We start from the raw sequence: 24,200 nt of genomic DNA on the forward strand, positions 1-24,200 counted from the left end.
ATTAGATTGGATAGTTAAGGTCCCCAACTAGCTCTAAATCCATAATCCCAAGACTTTGCTTTCCCAGCAGCAATTAACATTAAATAATCTGTCCAAGTAATTTCTTAGTAATCTTGAAAGAGAACCATTTTTAAGTAAAATTTAAGCCTTTTTTTTTTTCAATCAGCAAAAATCTGTTTTTTCTCCCACCTACTACTCTGCCCCTCTCCCCATTAGAAAAAGGGGGGAAAAAGACGTTCAATATGCATACTTCAGCAAAACAACTTTCCAAATTGGTCATGTGCAAAGAAATATATGGCAGAGATATATTTTTAAATTTAGTAAAAAGGTAAATCACTTAATATCTAGAATCTATATTTTCAAATAAGTAACTAACAATGTCTTGGGAAAGATTTTCTAGTATCACTAAGAATTTCTGATTATAAATTATCTCACAGATTAGCTTACTTTTTTTTAAGATGCCCTTAACATTATCCTTTGCCAAAGCTATGTTGCACATACTAGATTAAAAATACTTATGTTCTCCAGCTTACAAAAATACATCTTTATTGTGTTTTAATGCTTTTAACAATGACATAAAAACTTAGTTTTTGTGTTAAATATAATTTAAATAAACACCCACAAAATCCCCCCTTTAGATAAATTGACAAAAAAGTTGTTGCAAAATCACCAAGTTTTGTTAGAAATGCAAGTGCAGCCACAAGTTGATGAAATAAAAAAATCTAGCATAATCTTGACATCGTTTTTGGTTGACACTGGTCAAGGCTTTAACAAGTTATGAAGGGCAGAGTGAATAAACGAAATTATGGTAAATTTTATAAATACTCTATTATGGCTAAATAAAATGAAAGGTCACAATCTAAATACCATTATAAGGAACTGCAGTTCATGTTTTCTCAGACTGGGAAATCAAATGTCTCTTTCACATTTAGGCAAAAGTAATACTTTTATATAAAACAATAATCCTCTTCAAAATGAGGTCACAGGTTTTCACATGTAATTATAGAGAAGCCTAGCCAGAATACATTTGCAAATGAGTGTCTTTAGCTTGTTATTGTTATAGTAATCATTTCAAAAATAATCGATTACATCTCTCACTTCAAATAGAATTCAAATGCATCTAACAATAAAGAACTGCTTTAACTTTAGTCTTTTCCAAAGACCAGAATAGCTCCCAGCCTCAAGATTAGATGTCTACAAATAGTGAAGGAATTGAATGTGCTCTAAATGTTCTCTAATGAACTAAAAAATCACATAACTCTCGCTCAGTCTCAAATTGAAAGTGTTCAAAAAAAAGAAGATATTTTGTAGCAAAATCCAACCCTAATCCCAGATTGTTTCTTTTCTAAAATTCTAGATGAAAACTCTTTAGAGCAAACAAATGCAAGTTTTTCTTACAACTTCTCTACATTGCCTGTGTTAGTAGATGAACTGATCCAGCTGTTTTCCATTGTCACTGTGTGGATGGACTGTTCCTTCTTAAATTCTAAAGAATTTATACAGTTTAAGTGCCCTCAAAAACACGATTAATCAACTATTAGATGGAGGCCAGAAATTAGGGTTGTAAGTCTACATTTCTGGGAGACAAGTGTCTCATTTCTGGGTGACAAAACTCAAGGGTTAAATTTACAATTCTCCAAGTGGAATTTGTGGACAACTGTATTTTGTGATTCATATGGTAGAAAGGGAATGAATAACTAGATCCCAGGAGACATATACTGAGATACAATCCCATTATATCATCAGTTTCGAGATTCTGAAGAAGTAGGGCTTCGAACTGTAGACATAAGATGTGATTTATAAGTCTTGCTTAACCCAGTCATCCAGAACTTCAGAAGTTTTACATTGTCCTCCTCAGCTGCTCCCAAAATGCTCAGAAGTTTTTGGGTGTCCTCTTTGGGCCGACTATCCACTTTGGTGAATTTGAAAAGCACCTTCACTTTGCTGTATAAAACAAAACATAATAATTATAGTGTTCATTCCCCTCCCGAAGCAGCCAAAAGACCAGTCTGCAAGTGTTTCTAGTCACACTAGTTTCTTCTTATATAGCTAAGGAATTCAGTTACAGGGACTCAAATGGTCCCCAAAACAGATATTTTAAAAAGCAAATGGTGTGTAAAAGTTTTAGAACACTCATTTACCTGTCATAGTCAATCCTATGTCAAGTTTTTTGTAGAAAAACTATAATTAAGTTAACTATTTTCTTAAATGTAAGAAACTGGTTAGCTCCTAAACATAAACAGCTATGTATATTAGAATCAGAATTAGGGAAAACTAAAATAATTATTAATTAATAAAACAAAATAATTTCCTTTATCTAATAAGAAATAACCATAAAGGACACAAAGAAGCAAAGCAAATGGGAAGAAAAGAAATCTAAAGAAATGGGAACTTTGGTCACTTACTTTATGACTTATGCTCTTATTAAATTAATCATGACTTCTATAGGAGAAAAGATAAAGTTGAGCTATATATGAAAACAGCTTCTATCTTATTCACTAGCATATACTCCAGACACTTTTTTATTCTAAGGCAAAAACACTAAGAAAATATTCATAAAAAGTTGAACCATATTTTTACTAAACTTCATCTTAATGAGAATACTTACCGCATCCAAAATGAACACCCCTCAGCTCTTTTATTAATGCATTCCTAAAACTTGTAAGCATAATCAGATCTTCTCTCATTTCTTCCCATTAAAGAAGACAGATCTAATTCACACAAAGGCTAGTTAGTCTATTGGCACCTTTGACCTAGTTACTTTCTATCTCCTTCAGGACTTGGTTTCTTTCTATTCTTTCAGCTGGTGACTTCATCAACTCTTATGGGTCATTTCTATACTATATCAACTTATCAACAAGTTTTTAAGTGCCCACCATGTGCTGGGCATTATACAAGGCCCTGTAAATACAAAGACAAAGAATGAACAATCCTTACTCTTTAAGGAAGAAATATAAATAAAATACAAGATAATCAAGGAGGAGCTAGCAGCTAGGAGGAACAAGGAAAGGCTTCAGGGAGATGATAGTACTTGAGCTATAGCATGAAGGAGGGATTCTATAAGACGGAGGTGAGGAAGGCAGAGGAGTCACATAGATACAAAGGCATCAAGTTGGGTTTTGTAACATTGTGTATAAAGACCAAAGAGGCAGTCTGGTTAACTTGCAGAATACAAGAGGAATTTACAAAGATTCCATACAGGATGTGAAGGCCTAAAAGCTAAACAGATTAGTTTTTATTTTATCCTAGAGGTAAAAGGGAGTCACTGAAATGTTATGAATCCGGCATTCTGTAATTAAAGAAAATCCTCTGAATATGGTAAAGAGGCAGGACTCGAATGAGGAGAAAGTTGGGCCAGAGATCAGCTATGAGGTCCTTGTAATAGTCTACACAAGAGCTGATGAGGGCCTCACCTAAGGTGATGGCTGAGATAAAGGAATGGATGTGAAAGAAAGGATGAGATCTGGCAGAGGATTAGTTATGTGCAGTGAGGAAAAGGGTGGGACATGATAATGTCAAAGTTACAGACCTAGGAAATGAAAATAGTTGTACATTTGGAAAGAAAGGGATAGAAATTTAGAAGAGAGTTGGGATACTAGGGGGGAGGGAAGGAGAGAAGGAAGATACTGAATTCCATTTGGACTATTCTGAGTTTGAGATGTCCCTAGGATATCCAATCAGAAGCAGTCAATGACAGTGATGTGAAACCCAAGTTCAGGGGACAGACTGGGTGGGGCTGCATGTATGCCAGGTGAAAATGATTAAAACCAAGGACCTGATGAGAGAGAAGAGAGCGCAGGACAAAGCCTTGAACACCCACAGTTCAAGTGTGAATATTAAGCTAAAAAGGGAGACTGAGGATCAGAGAGACAGGGAGAAGGAGATCTAGGGGAAAAAAAGCTGTGTCATGAAAACCCAGAGAAGAAAGAATAGAAGTAGAGAAATCTAAAGACTGAAAACGGAACTTGGAAACAAATTCACTGGTAACTTTGGAAAGAGCAATTTCAATTGGCTGATTCGTTCTGAAGTCAGACTGAAGACTAAGAGTAAGCAGAGGAGGTAATGTGTGGACAGCTTTTTCTAAGAGAGTGGCTAAGAAAGGGAAGAGAGGAGTGTATTGTTTGAAGGGATCATGGGGTCTAAGGATGGGAAGACTTGGGCATGTTTGAAGGCAGCAGAAAAGGAATCAACAAATAGGAAAAGTAGCAAAAAGAAGGGCTTTGGCAGAGAAAACCAAAGGAGATGGCATCAAGGACACAGAGAAGCTGATTTTGGCAAGGAGAAGGGAGAAGAAGGGATATTTCAAGGAATTTTCAGATGGAGAAAAGAGGAGAGCACATGACAGAGAGCCTCGATTTCTTAACTTAAGAAGTAGGCTTTCAGCTAAGCATGGAAGGATATGAGATGTAGGAAGCTAGAGAGAGATTTTCAATAACTCTGTGGGTAGTAAAGTAGGGAATCAATAAGGGAAGAATACAAGGATCCACTTATTGAGGTAAGGACCCACTTGAAGTCAGAATGGACCTGTCAGCACACTGTGTCACTTCTTTCACTTTTGTTTAGCGTCACATAAGTTGGAAGAGATGTGGGTGATAGGAATAACCCAGGGCTGGGGGCTGACAAGGGGTGAGTGCTGACAGGACAAGGCATTTGAAAGTAGATGACAGTGCTGGACTTGTTAAGGGACAGGTCAATTCTCCAAGAGCCTCCACAGCTGTGGTAAATCATAGTATCTGAAGGAGTTGCAGGCGCCTTTGCTGACACAGATATGCTGACTAGGAATGAGATAAATTGGAGGCAGAGGGAAGAGGAGGGAGGTCAGACAACACAATGTCCTCTCAGTTGGAGAAGTCAGGGAACGCAACTGCCTCTCAGTGTCCTTGTATCATCCTCTCATAAGAAAGAGGAGATCCATTCTGGGTTGGATCTCTAGCAGCCACTGTAAGGTGGCTCCCTGGTAGCACAACATAGACTGAACTGATTCTCAAAGGGAATCAAGCTGAGAAATGAGGAAAGTGAAATTAGTAGAGGGGAGGGACTGCAGTTCAAAATGAGAACAAAGAGCCTTTAGGAGAAACTGAGGCACAGGCAACAGTGCAATGACAGGAGATGTGGGTAAGAGAAACACCAGAGTTTTTGATGAAGGAAGGAAAACACTTTGTGGGTAATGGGGAGCTCCAGAATATAACTGTATGCAGGATTAAGGAGGAGCAAAAGTGTATGCCATGAGATTTGAGAAAAATGAGGAACTGGAAATCTGAGTAAACAGCAACACGAATGTATATTAGAATCAGTAATAGGCCAGGGGTTGAGGAGAAAGTGACTCATATATATCATATATATCTAGCTCTAGCCTCTTCTGAGTTCCACACTCTTATCAAAAACTAGACATTTTGAACTTGATATACTGAAGGCATCTTAAACACAACAGTTTAAAACATCTCCTAAAACCTATCCATCTGCTATACTTCCCTATTATTATCAGGGACATACCCTTCCCAGTAACCTAAGTTTATCACCTTCTATTATCCGTGGCTCGTCAAATTTCTAATTGGTTGCTTGATCTTGTCATCTCTTTATTTTCACATCTTGCAAACCACCTCTCTACTCACATAACCACCAACCCTGTTCAATCCCTCATCACCTTTAACTTAGACCATTTCACCTCTCTGACTCATCTATTTTCTTCAATCTATCCTTATGTATCTGCCAAAGTGCAGTTTTGATTAATGTAACTCCCCCCATCCCAAACAAACTCCCATGGCTCCCTATTAATTCCAGAATTGTCATTTGGCATTAAAGCTTTTCAAAGTCTGGCCCTTCCTCAAGTTTCCAGGCTTCTTATGCATCCCTCTGCTCCACACATAATCCAGCCAAACCAAACTTTCATCTCTCCTACTTGGCAGTGTGTCAAGCCCAGAGAAGGCAGTTCATAAATGCCCACTGACTTAACTGACTGATAAAAATCAACTGCTTCTTAACCTCCAAATGTCAGTGTACTCCAAGGAACTATAACTGGCAATCTTACTTCTTTCTCCCCATCTTGGTTAATTTCACTTCTACAGCTTCAACTACTACCTCCATGCAGATGATTCTCAAATGTACTGCCTCCATAAAATCTTCCCTTGAACATCCAAATAATATCTTAAACATATTAAAAGATGAAGTCATCACTATTTTCCTCCTACGACTACTGCTTTTTTTTACTCATTTCTATGACAGAAGTATCAAATTAGAGCCAAAAAACTAATTTGGGTGGCTACCAAATTAAACTGGAATGAGCAAGTGTTCAACAAAACACAACAAAGATAATGTTAATTTGTGATTTTTTAAAGTCAACGTATATCCCCTAAATTTATTTAGATTTAAGTCTGACACCACTAGGTCCGTGGCATTCACCCAATCTTCCACATCTATAACCTTGGGATTACCTTTGATTCTTTCCTTCATTTCTATCCCAAAACAGTCCTTCCATCACCTGCCTCCTTTCTTTGTTCCTACTTTCATCATCCTATTATAGGCTTCTATTACCAACTTCTTAAAAGTACTAGAGTAGCTCCCTTCTTTGTTTCAATCCATTTCAAATCTCTTTGGCCAGAATAGTTTTTCTTAACATCAATTTGATCACATCACACCTCTCCTTATCAGTCTTCAAAGCTTTCCCAATGCCCACAAAGTGAAAATCCAAACCTACTTGACATTCAATTCTTGATGTACTCTACTGTCCCTACTTTGCATCCATAAAGATTATGTCTTGCCCCCAACCACACATTGTAATCTCAGAGCTCTCTGCCTCTCTTCAAACCCCTGAAGGTTTCCTCTTACATGTCTGTTGAATTCCTACTCATCTTTTAAAAGTCCAACTCAAATGCCACCTCTTTTAGGAAACCTTTCTTGATCTGTCTTTCCACAGAAGTAATGACTCCCTTTCAGACTCCATATAACACCTTCTTTTATAAACGCTTTAATGTACTTATCACAAAATATGTATCTGACTATTTGTGTTGGCATTTTATCCTTCTGCTTGACTGTAAACTCTGGCACAGCCAAAAAAAAAAAAAAAAAAAAAAAAAAAGTTTTACCTAAACTTTTCATCTCTCCTATAGCCTAGTACAGTGCTCTCTACCTAGTAGGCACTTAAATATTTATTGTATCATATTACTTCATCCACTCTTCCTTGAGGCAAACCAGGCACTGATCCACAACATCCACTGAAAGGTTCTGATTGGTGAGAGCAGCTTCAATTTTGTTCAAGATGGTAGGTCCAACTGGCAACAGGGATAGACAAAACAAGCATTAGAACATCACTAAGAAAGGAAAAATATATCAATAAAAATTCTTATCTTCCTTATTTTCCTTATCATGTGAAAAATTAACATTATTTAGGAGTTCCTACCTCGATCAGTAGCTATGGGACCTCCACTGGTGACCACAAACTCATACTTGCTTAGAGACTGATCTTCATCACATGCAACTGGATAAACACTGGAACAAGTGGCTGGGTGGACCTCAACAATGACAGCAAATTCTGTGGCAACAGAAAACCATTTTCCTGCTCAAGCCAATTACTTCTCAGCCTGTCACATACATCAACTATAAACTTAACATCCCACTAAATCAGAAAAGGTTGGCTTGACTTTTCACACCCACACCTGCTCTCTTGGGATTGTCAACACATGCCCCTTCTGAACCTCATTTGCTTCCTAAGATGTGGCTAACCATTCTTGTACCACCTGTTTTCTCAGAGTTCTTTTGGGGGAAATACTCTGTATGTCATAATACTTCAAAGCATCTATGTTATCACTGATAAGGATACACACCCTCCTTCCCAATCTCCCCCACAAAAATGATGCAGATTTGCAATCCATCTGTGTCTCCCTCCCCTTCCTGCTCCTTCTGTGTCAGTAACTTCATTCTTGAAAAGACAGATATTCTAATCTGATTCTCATTGAAGGAAAGAACTGCTTGCTGGGGTAGAAATGTTGGAGACCCTGGGGGATTTCCTAGGAGGAAATGACTATTATTGCCATTGCTTTAAGCTAATAAAGCTAAGTGTCTTGCCCAAGGCCAGAAGCATCTGAAGCAGGATTTGAACAAGATCTTCCGGACAGTAACTACAGTGCTTTTACCCATTTTCCCACCTCGATGCAGCTAGGACTACTGAAAATCATCAGATGCTGTGATCCTATTCTGTTCTTTGATTCTCACTACGTAACTAGCCTAAGGTGCCTCTTCTTCTGGTGAAATATCTCTCTGATAATATCCCCTATGTCACTTCTACATTTGCTTCTGCTGCAATATGCTGCAGCCTACTTGTGCCAACTATGTACTTCTCCATTATCCTTTGGGAGATGTTACCTTCAATTCTTCAAAACCTGCAGTACTCAATGGCTTAAATCTGTATAATACCATCAGAAAAATATCAATATTAAAAAAAACCTGGGTCTTTGTTTCAAGGGGAATTAATACTGAGCAGTGACATGGCTCAGTGGAATAAGAGCATTGGGCATGGAGTCATGGATTTGAATCCCGAGTTCAAATCTAGTTTTACATACTAGCTGTGTGACCCTATGCAATCATTTAACCTCAGCCTCATTTCAATTTCTGTAAGATGAGGTTAACAACAGAGTTGTGCGAGGATCAAATGAGATAATATTTGTACAGTGCCTAGCACATTACATTGACCATATAAATATTTACTGAAAATAAGCAAGAGTGGGAATGACAAAAGAGCGCCTGATGGAGGAAATGGGATGGAATGGGATTGCTTGTACAGATGGAGAAGGGAGGCCCTGGCTTACCTCTTGTGACATAGGAATCAAGGAGGTGATAATGACAAAAAGGCATCTAAGTTGACAGATAAGGAAGATGAGTTCACAGTAAATTGTCTCAATTTTTTCTGTATATATGAGGCTAGCTTCTCAGCTAAGAGAGTAGGGGCAAGGGGAGCTATGGAATATCTGAGGAAGGATAATGAGGTATGGAAAAGCCACAGTGGAGACTTGGATAGTGAGTCCATTTACCACCTAGTTTCAGTAACATTAATTTGTAGTGGAAATAGAACAGTTCTGTGATTTTTCCACCTTTGTTTAGCAGCTGCTATGTAGCTATGAAGGCAACAAATGGTGGGAATAATCCAAGATTGAGGCTTGGCTGGGCCTTATCAGTAAAAAGTATATAAGAAGTAGGAATTCAAGAGAGAGCTCAGTGTAGAAGTGAAGCAGTGACAAATTCAATTCTACAGTATTATATATTCTCAGTCAATTGTGTCAATGTAAATAATATAATATGATCTAGCATATTGTTTGCAATGATCTGTCTCCTCAAATCTTTATCAATGTGTACATCACTTACAAAGATTTTACAGAGTTAGAAAACTGTTAATCACTGTAGAAGAGTGAGCTAGTATTCAAATGGTTCTGTAATCTCCTAAATTTGTTTGCTCCTTCCAATAATGCTGCTCACATCCCATTCTTGCTCACTCATCCAGTGCAAATTTTGTCCATGTCCTTCCATGCATTCACAGTGGACCACTCAATGTGCTACAGAAGTCTTTCTTGATTTATTACCTAATATCCTAAGAGAAGCAGTGGAATACTTGCACTACACACCTGTCATCCCATGCCCTGACCATGTGACCAATCCATTTTACTTGGTTCTGAAACATGGTATGCAACAGGGGCCAAAGTGAAAATGAATATTATATAGAAGGCAATGGAGAGGTGGATGGTGAGCAAGCTAAACATATAACCAATAAGAAACTGAGAAAGGAGCAGGAGTAAAAAAGTCATAGTAAAAAAAACCTCTAGAATGCTAGAATGATTATGAGTTAGTATCATTAGTAAAAACTACAAGGGGAAGAAATAACTCAACAACTTCAGTATTTAATATTTTAAAGTTTAAATCTTTAAGGTTTCAAAAGTAGGGGTGAATAACTCATTGTGGCAGCCCTAAGTAATAAGTATAGAAAGAAAAAAAAAATAGAAAAAAAAAATGAAGGTGGGTGAGAAGGAATGGAAACAGAAAAAAAATTAAAAGAGGTGTATGTGATGACAGGTGCTACAGCATATATCACCCATTTATATTCCCTGCAGAGGTCAACATCTCAAAGCTGTGCTGCTTTTTTTTTTTTTTTTTTTTTTTTTCACTGAGGCAATTGGGGTTAAGTGATTTGCCCAGGGTCACACAGTTAGTAAGTGTTAAGCATTTGAGACCAATCTGAACTCAGGTGCTCCTGACTTGAGGGCTGGCGCTCTATCTACTGCTCAGCCTAGCTGCCCCATCAAGCTGTGCTTTTTAAGAAGAAGCTAAGTTTTATGATGAAAGACCAGAAGTCAACTTCCAGATCCTTGAAATAAACATGCAAGTCCCTTACATGAGGTAAAAAAGGAGAAGATAAAGGATGTCTCCATGGACTCCAAGTGACAGAAACTTACCAGAGGTCTGTATGTAGGATGGTATTTGAACATGAGGACTGAGTCCCAGAAAGTTACATCGATATGCCTCCTCATACTGGTTACTATAAGGGATAATTCGGACACAACCTACAGGCAACATGGTCTAAACATGAAACAAAAAATAATTATGAACAAAACAGAAAAACTATGCCATTCCTTCTCATTTCCCGTTACCCAAACATTACACATACATTCAGATCTAGTTCAAGCCCCCTTTCCTTTGTGAAGTCTTTCTAGAACACTACAACCCAAATTTCCATAGCTTTTGTTATCTGTACCACTCAATTATCATTAATTCATGACAATTCAATTCAGCAAAAGTTCTTATATTTATACTCTTGGGTTATCTATCTTTTATGTTATTTAATTTTTCACATATAAGTTTACTCTTTCTTTCCTATCTTCTAAATTGTCAATTCTTTAACAGCAGGGACAATGACATTTTAAGCTTGTTTGTACTCCTATAAAACTGTGACATACATACACACACATATGGCACTATTTAGTGTGCCCGCTGATTTAAATAATTCTATCAGTTACCTTCTTAAAAGAAGAAATTCCCCATCCCCTAAATCCTCAATAATCTCCTGAGAAAAAAATCTAAGATGAATAAACCAGTCTTGAGAAAATTGAGAATGCCAAGCAGAATGCCCAGAAAGGTTCAGGAAATTGATGAAGTGATTAAGTCTATGTTATAGTAACCAGCCTTGAAAATCTAAATTTTTTCCTCTAAAAAAATCATTTTTTTTAGTTACCTCATGATAACTCAAAACACTGTGGTTTCTTTGGTCTTCAATACGAAATTATAAAATACAAAAGCTATGCCATTCATATTAATTGCAGGGCTTTTTTAGGATATTTTCCTGGAGGCTATGTGAATCTTTTAAGTTTTTTGGTTTTGTTCTTTACATAACAAACTTAAATTCCTCTCAAAAATATGCAAGGTTCTAAATAAACTGAGAAAGAAGAAATTCTGAGATGGTTTTACCCGAAGAACATCAAAAGCTGATTGGACAAGATCCATGTCTTGTCCCTTCCAGATGACCTGGTTTCCCATTAGCACGTGCCATGCCAACATACGAAAAGAAGATGCACCTAAGACCTAAAAAAAGAGTATAATGCTTACTATATAATTTCAAAATCTCTTCTCCTTATTCATTAACTAAACCCATTTTGGGGATCCATGGATCTGGGCTCAAACGAATTTTTACTGGAATTTCAAACTTGTCCCTATCTGCTGAAACAGCAGCCTCGGAGAACACTTTCCACACCTTCTTTTCCATTTTAGGACCATTACAGATCTCCTCCCAAGTCCAGTAGGTTCTCTTTTGTCAAGTTAGCTCTATTAATGTTCTTTCTGATTTGGCACAGGCAAATCTAACTGCATAAGAATGATAACTATTTGCATATGGACAGATGTCATCTATTAACAGGAGATTCTTTAAAGCTGCCTCAACTTTTCCAAGAGAAACAATCTCCTGCTTGAAGTTTTACAAGATCTTTTTTTTTTTTTTTTTTTTTTTTTAAACGATCAATAATCTTTAAACATCCATCAGGATCAAATTCTCCAGTATCTTCTGTATGGAGCCAAGGAGGTTTTTTCTTAAACCCAGTCTCAATTTGTCTCTTAACATCTCCACCTGTTTCTCCTATAGTAATTCTGTTTTCTGGGGAAACAATGCTGAATGCACAGGACAGAAAACTAACAACTCTCTCTCTAAGAAGAGACATGCTAGCTCAGGTTTGTAATTAGGGCCCCTCCTGCCCACCTGTCTCATGTGTCGAAGGGACTTGAAGATGGACAGCTTTCGAGGTAGCCAGCTGCCACAATCTGACAACAGGGAGGGAGTGGTTGGGCATTTGGCTAGCTCTCTCCCATCTGTGACCTCAGGCACTGAAAGAGTCCTTTCCTCCTCTTCGCCTTCAGAGTTGTCCCAGCCTTCTGATTCTTCCTCTAAGTCTACAAGACAGACAAGACAGCATGGGAAAAGTTGTTTCCTTGAACTGTTCAATCTACAGAGGTAATAGTCCTAAAACTTTATTTCATATTGTAAGCTACAGATTAAAATGATTACAGATCAAAAGTGTTTCCTTTTAAAACTTTTTGGTAGCTGAATTGAGACAACTGCTAGCACACAATTTGAGCTACTAAAAAAATATTTTTTAAAAATAAATTCAAAAAAAATAATAATATCCTTTGCTTTTAAATCATCTATATTTTTCACTATATTCCTCGTCCAAATTGAAACCAAAAATACATTCTTTATAACAAAGAATTTCTAAAAAAGAGAAAGGAAAAAATAAGTTTGGTAAAATGAACCAACACATCAAAAAAAATTAAGACATTGTTTCCATATCATGGTATCACTACACTTCTGCAAAGAATTACAAAGGAGTATTCTCATTTCTTCTTTGGAGCCAAGCTTAGTCATTATAATTTTGCAGCATTCAGTTAGTTGTTTTACTTCTATTTCTTTTCTCTTCACACTGTTGTAATTGATATGTATGTTATTTTCCTCTTTCTGCTTACTTAACTCAGGATCAGTTTGACAGTTTTAAGTTTTTCTATGCTTCTCTGTATTCATCATATTCATTATTTCTTACAGCACAGTAATACTCCATTATACTCATGTATCATAAGTTGTTTAGCCGTTTTTTTTAATAGCTTTTTATTTACAAGTTATATGTATGGGTAATTTTACAGCATTAACAATTGCCAAACCTTTTGTTCCAATTTTTCACCTCTTACCCCCCACCCCCTCCCCTAGATGGCAGGATGACCAGTAGATGTTAAATATATTAAAGTATAAATTAGATACACAATAAGTATACATGACCAAACCACTATTTTACCGTACAAAAAGAATCGGATTCTGTTTAGCCTTTTCTTAACTCACTTCTAACTTTGTTTTCAGTTCTTTGTTACCATAAAAAGGGCTTCTGTCATAAATATTCTGTTATCTATGGGGTATTTTTTTTTTCTGTCACTTGTCTTCCTCAATATAATCTCTAGATCAAAATCTATGAACATTTTCTTCACTTTCTTTGTCTAAACTCAAAATTACTTTCTACAATGGTTGGGTCAATTCACAACTCCACCAACAATACAATAATATGCTTGTCCTGCTGCAATCCCTCTATTATTACCAACTGCCAGTTTGCTAGATATGTGGTGAAACCTGAGGCTTTAACATACATTAGATTACTGACTTCATTGCCCCCCTACCTCCACCCCCCAATTCTTTAGTGTCTAGTTGGTTCTATTTTTAACCTATTCCAAATGTTTGATGATTACTGCTTTATCCCAATTAGCTCAGTAGACTTAATTATATTGTACCAAAAGAAGGAGAATGGACTCAAATTCAGAATATATGGTATTATGTATGTAAGGAACACTATGACAAAATCATTCACAGCTCCTTGTACTAAGTCCTTTCTCCCTTCACAGAATCCTAACTCACAGAGTGAGTACAGAGTTCTGTCTGTAGCATTATGCTGGATAGGTCACTCAGCTGCTAAGCTGAGCTGGCTCCTAGAGATAGGTTTGTGTTGTTCTTCCCTGATAGGAGCATGGTGACACACAGGAAAATGTTACTAAATGAAGGATTATAGTTATCTAAGGCATAATACTTTTACTGTGTCAGGGTTCTTTTTTTTTTTTTTTGTCCCTCAGATTCAGCTATGATTGTTCTTTATTTGCAGTATATATTCATCTTTTGGGGAGAGGGAGAAAGAGACAGCTGAAAGTACATGGGGACGGTAGAAAATGCCTAGTCCACCAACTTGTTGGTCATTGACATGAGAGACACTCTTTAAGCATATTTAATTTTTATATCAAAAGACAGTCAATGGAGAATGGTTTACAAGTTATAATAGTCAATTATACCACTTATAAAAAAGATTTTAAGTCTGTAGAAAATTTGGGATATTATTTAACATCTACTGGTCATCCTGCCATCTAGGGGAGGGGGTGGGGGTGGGGGGTAAGAGGTGAAAAATTGGAACAAGAGGTTTGGCAATTGTTAATGCTGTAAAGTTACCCATGTATAAATCCTGTAAATAAAAGGCTATTAAATTAAAAAAAAAAAAAAAAAGAAAGAAATTTGGGATATTGATCATTGTAAATAGTGGACTGTCAAATCAAACAAACTAAAAAAACTGTTGTGATAATAAAAAGCCCATAACTCTTAATTCCATGCTTTAAAAAAAAAAAAAAAAAAAAAAAGGTCTCTATTATGAATTTGACAAATATGAACATTTCCATATACAAAGAAAAAAAGAAAACTGTGAATTTCAACTTTTAAGTATAACTTTTAAGAAATAACAAACTCAATATGTTGGTTTCAAACAAACTCAAGACTTCTACTTGTCTATGTCTCCCTCTGAACTTTCTTTAGTTCTCTTCTATGTATTTCTTATATGTTTCTTTGATGCTGTTTTCTTTTTGACTGCATCTTTACCAGTGATCCTTTTATCCCTTCATAGCACTGTATTTCTAACTTCATTTATTCCATCAAGCTTTTTACTAGAGGCTCTTAAACTTTTCTCCCTTCTAGTTAATTTTACTCCACTTGAATTCAGTCACATTTGATTCTTTTATTTCTTACATAATCTATTCACCAAGAATCAAATAATCACCAATAGAAGACTTGGTCAACTTTCCAACAAATTAAACAGTTTCAAATTTCAAATCGTTAGCTCTTTATTCAGTAGGGAGTATGAGACCAACATACAAAAGAACAGGGAAAGAAGAGAAAGAGTCCCTTTCACTCAAAGTATCCACAAATGGACATATAGTAGCAACAGACTTTCAACCCAGGAAGGAAAAAACATTTCTTTATGCATGCTCCAAAGAAGTAAAACTAGAAACTTAAGAAGGGTAAGATTTAAGTATTCACAAAAAGTAAAATTCTGTGTCACTGTAAGATGGATCCAGAAGTCAATCTAGAAAATGCTCTTTCTGAAAGCTAGCAACTACAAAGTCTTACCAGCAAGTTTTTCCATTTGAACCAACGTGTCCTCTGTGGGTGCTCCCTCTAGAAGTTTCTCGGTCAGTCTACTGCCACAAGCTTTCAGAAGCCTATAGAAAACAAAAATGAGTAATTTCCATCAATCAATCCTACTTAGCTATTATTAGTATAAGGTTCAATTTAACAAATATTACAGAACCTAGTCAGTGTCAAATAAGCAATGAATCACCACATTCCCTTAACGTATCACCAAAACCAAATTTCATGATGGATACTGACATAACACAAAGAATAGCAGCAGTCTCATTTTTAAATGGAAGCAGTAGGCCTTATCATCAAAGGATTATTACCAAGCAAAGGAAGTATGCAGACAAGCCCACAAATTTTCATCACTTGTCAATGATGTGAGAGAACGGGCTGCATTGCCATTCCGTTGGTGTAAGAATGGAGTAAAAGCTGTGTTCATCCTTTGGGCACGTTGTGGACAGCCATACTGTTCTGCCTCAAACACCTAAAGACAGAAAAACTCTGTTTACCAAACCAAAAATATCAGCTCTCTAGTCAGCTGGTCCAGTTCAAATCTCTTTTATTACATGAAGCCTACTCTGATTGGTTTTGGCTAAAATATTATCACGCTGTTTGAACACCTATTATACTTACATAGTGAATATTATACAGCTCGCATTTGTTTGTTCTTTTTATTTTTTTTCTGATGTGTATTATTTTGCATCCTAGATCCCATCCCCATTCTTTCTTCTCCAACAGATTGTGGCTAATATCCCCACTTTTTCTCTAATCTTCAGTGTCTCCTTATCTACAGGTTCCTTCCCTGTAGCCAAGCAAGATGCACAAATCTCTTACATCCATAAAAACAAGATGGTGATACACATGGATTACAACAATGTAAATAGAAAGAACAAGGTAGTGTCATTTGGCACAATGAATATGTGTCAGGCCTGGAGTCAGGAAGGCTCCTCTTCCCTAATTCAAATTTGGCCTCAGATACAGTCTAGACCTGTGGCCCTGAACATTCACTTTATCCTGTTTGCCCCAGTTCCTCAACTATGAAATAATCTGAAGATGGAAATGTCAAACCACTTCAGTATCTCTGCTAAGAATGGGGTCACAAAGAGTCAGACACGACTGAAAAATGACTGAATAAAAATGGAAAGAGCAGCCAAAACTGACAACTGTTCAATTACAATGAAAAAGAAAAAAAGTCTGCTGCAGAAAACAAAAGAAAACTTAGAATGAAACAGAAAAGCAGAGAAGTTGAAAATGATGTGCAGTATTAGTTTAAAAAATAAAAAAAGAAACACTGTGAAATGGAAATTCATAGTTTTATACTGAATCCTTTTTTAATGTTGTACCGTGAATGTGGAAATGTTCTATTTTGTCTTTATATATTCAAGTTCAAAATGAACAAAATGTTTAAAAAAATTATAATGACATGTTTGGCCCCAAAGGAGAGAAATGAGAAGACCACTTGTTTGCAGCACTGGGGAACAAGAAGTGAGAAATAATGCATACAACAACAAACTTTTTCAGTATGTGTGTTAGTTTTGGGGAGCTTTTTTCCCCTTCTTCATTTATTCTTTACCATAGTGGATATGGGATGGGGCTAGAGGAAGACTACAGTGGGAAATATGAGTTATATAAGCACTAATGATAACAACAAAGGTAAAAAACAAACAAATCCTGCCATTTCCAGTAGCTGTAACATTCCATCACTTTTTCTCTTCTCAGATTACCTCACTGAAAAAATCCATCTATGAGTGATGCCTTTCATTCTCTATATCCTTTGCAGTCTGGACTAACATCAACATTCAGCTGAAACCTCTCTTCAAAGTTACAGCTCATCTCTGAGTTGCTGGATCCAAAGGATTTTCTCAGTCCTCACCCTTATTGAGCCCACTTGAACATGACACTGCCAACCACCTTCTCCCAGATATACCATTTTATGATTTTCATGATAATGTTCTCCTGCTTCTCCTGTCATTCTGACTGTTTTTTTTCTCATTTAACCTTCAAAATCATCATCCTTATCATACCCTTTAACTGTAGACTGACCTAACGGGTGTCTTGGTGCTCCACTCTTTCCTCTTATACTCTTACATGGTGACCTTATCAGCTTCCATGAGTTCAATGGTCATTTTCACAGCAATGTGAATGTTATATGCAGCACTAGGCTCTTTCCTGAACTCCATTCCTACACATCAACAGAAGCTTATTGGGCATTTGGAACTGACTGTCCCATAGGCACCTCAAATTCCTATGTCCAAAACAAAACTCTACCTTTTCCCCAAACCCCACCTCTCTTCCAAATTCCCCTATTTCTATTGAGGTTACCACCACCTCTCAGTCACTAAGGTTCACAACCTTCTCTCTTTCTTCATTCTTCTTCACTCTCATTCATTCTACTGCACGTACCTACTCAGTTGCCAAAATTTGTTTTTTCTCTACAAGTCTTTTGGATATATGCCTTTTCCATTCATACAATTAATTAGCCAAGTCCAATTCACCATTGCTTAAATAACTGTAAATGGTACTATTTGATGTTCCTGCCCCATGTCTTTCCTACTCCAATCCATGTTTCCACAAAGCTGCTACAGTGATTTTCCTAAAGTTCAAGTCTAACCATGTTTTCTTGTTGTATAGTCATTTCAGTCCTTTCTGACTCTTGTGTGACTGTTTAGTTTTTTTTCAGCAGATACTGGAGAGGTTGGCCATTTCCTTCTCCAGCTCTCTTTATAGAAGATGAAACAGAGGCAAACAGGGTTAAGTGAATGCCCGGGTCACACAGTAAGTGTCTGAGGCTGAGATTTGAAATCAGGAAGTTGACGTTCTCTGATTCCAAACCCAGCACTCCATCTACTGAACCACCTAACTGTCCCTGACCATGTTGTTTCTACTCAACAAGCTCCCTACTGCCACTATGATCAATATGAATTCCTTCACTTGCCTCTAAAAGTTCTTTACTTTGCCCTTTTCTAGAATTTCAGCCTTGTTAACACATTTACTCCCTACCATACATTCTATAATTCATTCAAACTGGCCTTTTTACTCTTCCCAACACATGACACGCCATCTTTTGACTTTGCACTGCTCTTTCCCATGCATGAAATGCATGCCCTCCTCACCTAGGCTGCTAAAATCTTTTAGACTCAGCTCAAAAGCCACTTTTTACTTGAAGTCTTTCTGGATCCTTGGCTACCAGTGCTTCCCACCAAAGGCATCATGTATTTTTTTTTTTTTTATAAATTTCTACATGTGCATGCTGTCCCCTTTGACATAAGAGATAGAAGGTTTCATTTTTGGTTTTATATCCCCAGAGGCCAGTACTATGCCTGACACAGAAGGTGTTTAACAAATGTTTGAATATTGTTCTGTATCCACAAAGAAGGCCTAAAACAGTTGTTATATTCAAATATTTGACATATTTAGAAGTCAAAGGAAAAAGAGGTAATGAGAAAGCTACTTAGTTTTCCCCAAAGTAACAGAAACCAAATACAAGCTCCATTAAAGCAAGATAGAGAATTGACATGTTCTCCTATGCATAATAAGAACCTCTGCAGCTACCTGAGAAAGAATGCATTTTAATGTCTCTCATAAATCATCATAAGCATTGGTGCACAATGAGGCATCTCCATGTCATGCCTCCCTTAGGTTTGGGCCTTGCAGTGTGTAATGGATCCTTTCCCAAACCAAACAGCATTCATCCCCATCTCTGTAACCCACCTTCAATGCTTTGCCTTGAAGTTCATCAATGATCCCTCGAATCTTCTCCAGCAGGAAGGGCCAAGAATTGATAAGATAAATCCGATCCATCATGATAGCAATAATGCTATACCAGCGCTGGAAACCCCGGGCCAGACTGTCTTTGATGAAAAAAGTGTGGCTGAACACAAAGCCATGTTGTTCATCTCCAAAGAAAATAGGACCTTCCCGACCAGGACAGACCTGATGGACACAACAATTATATTTAAGTCAGTTAGTCCTCTTCTTGGTTTAGAATCTATAAAATAATAAAAGGCTGCGTTTCACCTTGCAAATTCTATTGGCTGAAGATCCTTCTAAGCAATCCTACACATTTTCTTTTTAATAGAGGTGGGGAACTTCCAGCCCTCAGGGCAGAAGGCCCTAAGGTCCTTGAAATCATTTGCACAATCAACTGCAGGCAAGCAATGAAGAGTTGAAGTCTAGATAGAACAATTTCCTATTGCATCACAATACTAAAATTATTACTTAAAATTAAGTTAAATTGTTCCATATAGTTTAAGAAATCTTTCTTGGATATTTAAAAACAGCAAGCATTAAAAATCTGAAAATTAAACTTATCCAGAATGACTTATTTCCACACATTCAAGATACTAGTTACTATACTCACTTCACACCTCTCATAGAGTTAAGATGAGGAAAAGATAATGACAAATGTTGAAGAGGATGTGGGAAAACTTGGGCATGAATGCACTGTTGGTGGAATCATGAATTATCCAACCATACTGGAGAGCAATTTGGAACTGTGCCAAAGGGACATCAAACTGTACATACTCTTTGATCCAGCAGTGTTTCTATTGGGTCTGTATCCCAAAGAGATCATAAAGGAGAGAAAGGGACCCACATGTGCAAAAATGTTTGCGGCAGCCCTCTTTGTAGTGGCAAGAAATTGAAAACCGAGGGGATGCCCATCAATTGGAGAATGGCTGAATAAATTATGGTACACAGCAACAAGATTATGTGATGATCAACTGCGATGGACTTGGCTCTTTTCAACAATGAGGTGATTCAAGGCAATTACAATAGACTTGTGATGGAGACAGCCATCTGAATCCAAGTAACTATGGAGGCTGAATGTGGATTAAAGCATAGTATTTTCACCTAATTTTTTTTTTATTGTTATTTGTTTACTTGGGGAGTTTTTTGGTTTGTGTGTTTTTTTCCTTTTCTTTCATCTGATTTTTGAAATTCCTCAAAAGGTTTTTCTTTTCAGGCAAAATTGTCTTACTTCACAACTCAGGCTTCGAACACAGGCTTGGCGAACAATACTGAAGAGCTGTGGATGATTTGGGTGCTGATGACTAACATATTTTATCGACGTTTCTTTGTCATGGCTGATGTATCCAGGATGTCCTGCTGCAAGTGATCGACAGCCCTATCCCAAACAAGGGAAAGAGAAGGTAGAACTGATCAAAAACAAGAATAAAATCATTCCTTTCCCCACACATACAAGTTATAATAACTTGTTCAAATTTTCTATAACGATAACTACTTATTTAGGCATTAAATTAAATTCACAGATGCTTCTTTTATATAATTCTATTTCATGAATGGAGGTAAAAAAGGAGACATTAAGGACTCAGGGACTTTCAAAATTAAGGATGGAATGAACAATTCCTCCATTCAGACCATTATGTGTTTGGTATTAATCTGAATAATTTACAAGTATTTGTTGCAATTTGAATCTTAGATTAGTGATTCTCAAGCTATTTGGACTCCATAAGCTGCCTAGTATGAAGGAACTGATAGTAGAATGTGAAGAAAAAAACTACACATCTAGAAATTGTTGATCTTTATACATTATATAGTAGTGACCATAAGCCAAGTCCAACATATGTATGGTCAGTGAAGTTTATGGGGTGTTTGTTATTAGTTTCCTGTTCCTAAATAAAGTTCTCATAGAATCCAACAACAAAGAAAGCTTCTAGTCAAGAGAGGCAAAAAACACAAGGAAAAAATAAACACAAAGTGGAGGACAAATAGAGGAACAGATAAGGACTGGGAGACAAAACAAAACAGAAAATATTCTGCAAGTTAAAAAACTGTCGGTTAACTTGTTTTTTGGAGAAAAGTAGATACAGAAACAACATCTGATGAAAGGAAAATAACAAGGGAGCAAAAAAGAAGACATAAAATTTGTCAAGAAATATTGACCACATCTGATTTTTCTCATTCACCAAGACAAATAAGTTTAAATGGATTTCCCATCTATATTGCTTTACTTGCTGTCTAGGGATGGACAGGCGCAAAATAGAAAAAATTTGGAACACAAAATCTAACAGAAATAGATGTTGAAAACTATTTTTTCATGTATTTGGAAAAATCAAATATTATTGAGGAAAAAATATATTGACCATGGAGATCAATTTTCAAAAAATTTATGAGTGTATTTCTAAGAACAAATGGTAAAATACAAAATTGGAAAGTTAACATCAACCATAATCATTTCTTATTAACTGATGGGGGTAGTTCTTGAGATGCATCTACTGTGTCAAAACAAAATACTAATAAGTTTAAAATGTATGAGTCCTTCAGAAATATCTAATTTACAAGACTTCTAGAATAATTTTTTGTCTAAATAGTGCAGAATGATCTTACTTAGTATATAATTTCTAAGTCGGTAACTGACTAGTTTACTGTTTAGATAACAGAAATGGAATAGAGTATAACTTAAAATGCTATAAACATGCAGAGGGTAGAACTTTTCTAAGAATCCAAAGACAACTCACCTCACACATGTCTGATTTCTTTGGACCTGGACTGTTGGATTCAGCACTGGCCCCTTCTGCTGGGCTATGAGAGCGAATTCGACTGCTCATTTGGATGCCACCTTCTTCTTCTTCAGCCTGTTCTCCCTGCCCAGGGCTATCTCCATTTCCAGCCCCCTGGGGAAGAGGTGAATGCAGAACTTCTGTACAGAAGAGGGTTCGAGGGCCATGGAGCTCACAAAAATGACAGAGAGCAACAATAGCATTCATGGTGTTACTCAAATTGGCAACTGTCCTGCAAACCAGAAGGGAGGGGAAAAAATGTAATCATCAGATTACCAGTATTCATTCAACTAATATTTCCTGAGTACTTAATTAATAAAAATAACTGACATGTATATAGTGCTCTAAATATTGCAAAGTACTCTATACACATTGTGTTATTTAATCCTAAAAATAAGCTCTGTCCCCCAAGTATTATTTGTCTTAGGTCAGTCCTAGTATGAATTCAGTGCAGGGAGCTATTGGTGAGAAACTCCTGTCAATGTATCTTCTCTGAAATATTAAGAGTCTTGAAAATTTGTATTGGGAACTAAGACAATAAGGGACTTGCCTAGATCACACAGATAGGTTTAGAATCCAAGATGTATTTCGAGGAGAGACAAGTTGCTCAAGGAATAGAAACTTTTAAATTTTTCTATGGTTTGTAGAAAAGATGGGAGAACAGTCCTATCTGCCTTAAAAATAAAAACCCAAACCAACAAATTTGGCCTCTGTGTTTCTATTTGGAGAATGTCCATTACATAGATTAGCCATTTCAAGACTGCAGGAAAGAGCTCCTGAAATGGGCTAATTCCAGGAATTTGCCCCTTCTGAAATGTACCATTACATGTACCATTACTAATGTACCATTACCCTCTGTTAGTCCCTCTCCCCCTAAAGAGGAGGCCTGAAGGGTATATATCCTTTACTCAATGTAATGCCCAAATAAATGCCCTTAATTGATTTGGAGAGGGTTCAAACCTGAATTCTCTCAGAGGGTACCATAACCCATGCCTAGGTACCCCAACATTTTAGTGTATCCCCAATATTTTGGGCACCACTACAACTCAAAGTAAACTCGCTTTCCTTAATGCTGGCACAGTAGAGTTTTGGGTCCTTGGGTTCCCCTTGTTAAGGCTCCCAGACCCCCAGCAGTTTAGTTCTGGGTCCTGGGGCTACACCCTTTGGCCCCATCCTGGTTCTAAGCCCTAGTGCCCTGACCCAAGTTCTCTCTAGACAGGTAAGAGACTTTGTTTGAGAACCTTGCATCCTCTCTCCTCCTCACAGGACTCCCTGTGAAGACATGGTTGTGGCTTAACAAAAATCCACGTACCACCAGGTTCCTCAGCAGGTTTCACCCAGCCTATCCTTAGTAAGTCCATCTTTTATGTTTTACTTGAAAAAATGGCAGTCAAGTCTTTTGCAAACAGAGTTTGGGCAGAGTTATAGCCCCACTTATATGTTTAGACCCTGTTTTCTCTAAAAGGATAATGACTGAACCCACTTCCCAGAGTTGTTCTGGAGGATCACATGACGGAATTAGGCTCTGAGCATTTGTGGCCAAGACTCTGATTAGAAGAAACCCTGTTGTCAGCAGGAGAAGCTGGGTATAAAGAGGAAGAGTCTGATTTTGTCCACCACCCTCACTTTACAGATGAGGAAGCTAATGAGAGACCAGCTCAGGATGGAATCAATATATGAACATAGGAAGAATTCACTAATAAGAAGAGTGATTCTACTTCCTTTTAGACTAAAAGGAAGGAGAGAAGAAAAAGAGAAGGTCCACTCTAGAAAGAAATCTGACAAACTCCTCCTGGAATCTTGCTTCTGGCTCAGTAAGATATAAACACCCACCTCTCTTGTCACCAGAACAGAACTTTTGGCTCCACCATAAGTCAAAGTGCACAAATTCAGTTCATTTCCACATGATCCTACATTGGCAAATGCACATGCTGTTTAGTGGTAAGATGCTCCATATTCTAGAGATAAGTTAAAAAAAAATCTGAATTAATTCCCAAAGAAAGAATCTCAAAGCATAAAGACAAGCAGATTGCTTCCAAAGGACTACAAATTAAAATGGATAGAGGAAGATGCATGATAATGAGTAGGATGAGGCTAACTTTTCATCCAACTTGTTCCATTTTTTAATATGCAGAAAGTGGTTAATGGGTTAGGGCCTATAAGCAAACAATTCTCAAATGTGTATGCGTAGGCATAGACGTGGGCGTAGGTATAGGCGAATAATA

At 37.0% G+C, this 24,200-nt stretch overlaps 1 protein-coding gene across 2 annotated transcripts; it reads right to left on the reverse strand.

Annotated features, from left to right (window-relative positions):
• Nucleotides 1–529: 529 nt before the first annotated feature.
• FLCN (folliculin) lies at nt 530–23,932 on the reverse strand. Of its 2 annotated transcripts, none has more exons than XM_031938283.1 (12): nt 23,809–23,932; nt 21,934–22,207; nt 20,433–20,579; nt 19,166–19,387; nt 15,778–15,938; nt 15,446–15,537; nt 12,227–12,417; nt 11,446–11,559; nt 10,437–10,560; nt 7,397–7,552; nt 7,163–7,268; nt 530–1,944 (listed from the first exon to the last, which is right to left on the reverse strand). In XM_031938283.1, the coding sequence occupies exons 2-12, from the start codon at nt 22,180–22,182 to the stop codon at nt 1,743–1,745; spliced, it is 1,764 nt and encodes a 587-aa protein (XP_031794143.1). In that variant the 5' UTR covers nt 22,183–22,207; nt 23,809–23,932; the 3' UTR covers nt 530–1,742. The 2 variants fall into 2 exon arrangements, with proteins under 2 accessions (XP_031794143.1, XP_003761565.1); XM_003761517.4 differs by having other exon boundaries at nt 1,743–1,944; nt 7,397–7,528.
• Between the last annotated feature and the right edge of the window lie 268 nt (nt 23,933–24,200).

This window comes from Sarcophilus harrisii, chromosome 1 (genome assembly GCF_902635505.1).
Source record: "Sarcophilus harrisii chromosome 1, mSarHar1.11, whole genome shotgun sequence".
NCBI lineage: Eukaryota > Metazoa > Chordata > Mammalia > Dasyuromorphia > Dasyuridae > Sarcophilus > Sarcophilus harrisii.

Excerpts from the sequence above, each read along its gene's own strand:
- FLCN (XM_031938283.1), bottom strand. The coding sequence starts at position 22,182 with ATGAATGCTATTGTTGCTCTCTGTCATTTTTGTGAGCTCCATGGCCCT. Across the intron at positions 15,538-15,777 it reads CTGCATACTTCCTTTGCTTG|GCTTCTGAAAGCTTGTGGCA; the intron begins GTAATAATCCTT and ends TGTTTTCTATAG. Across the intron at positions 10,561-11,445 it reads CAGCTTTTGATGTTCTTCGG|ACCATGTTGCCTGTAGGTTG; the intron begins GTAAAACCATCT and ends TTTCATGTTTAG.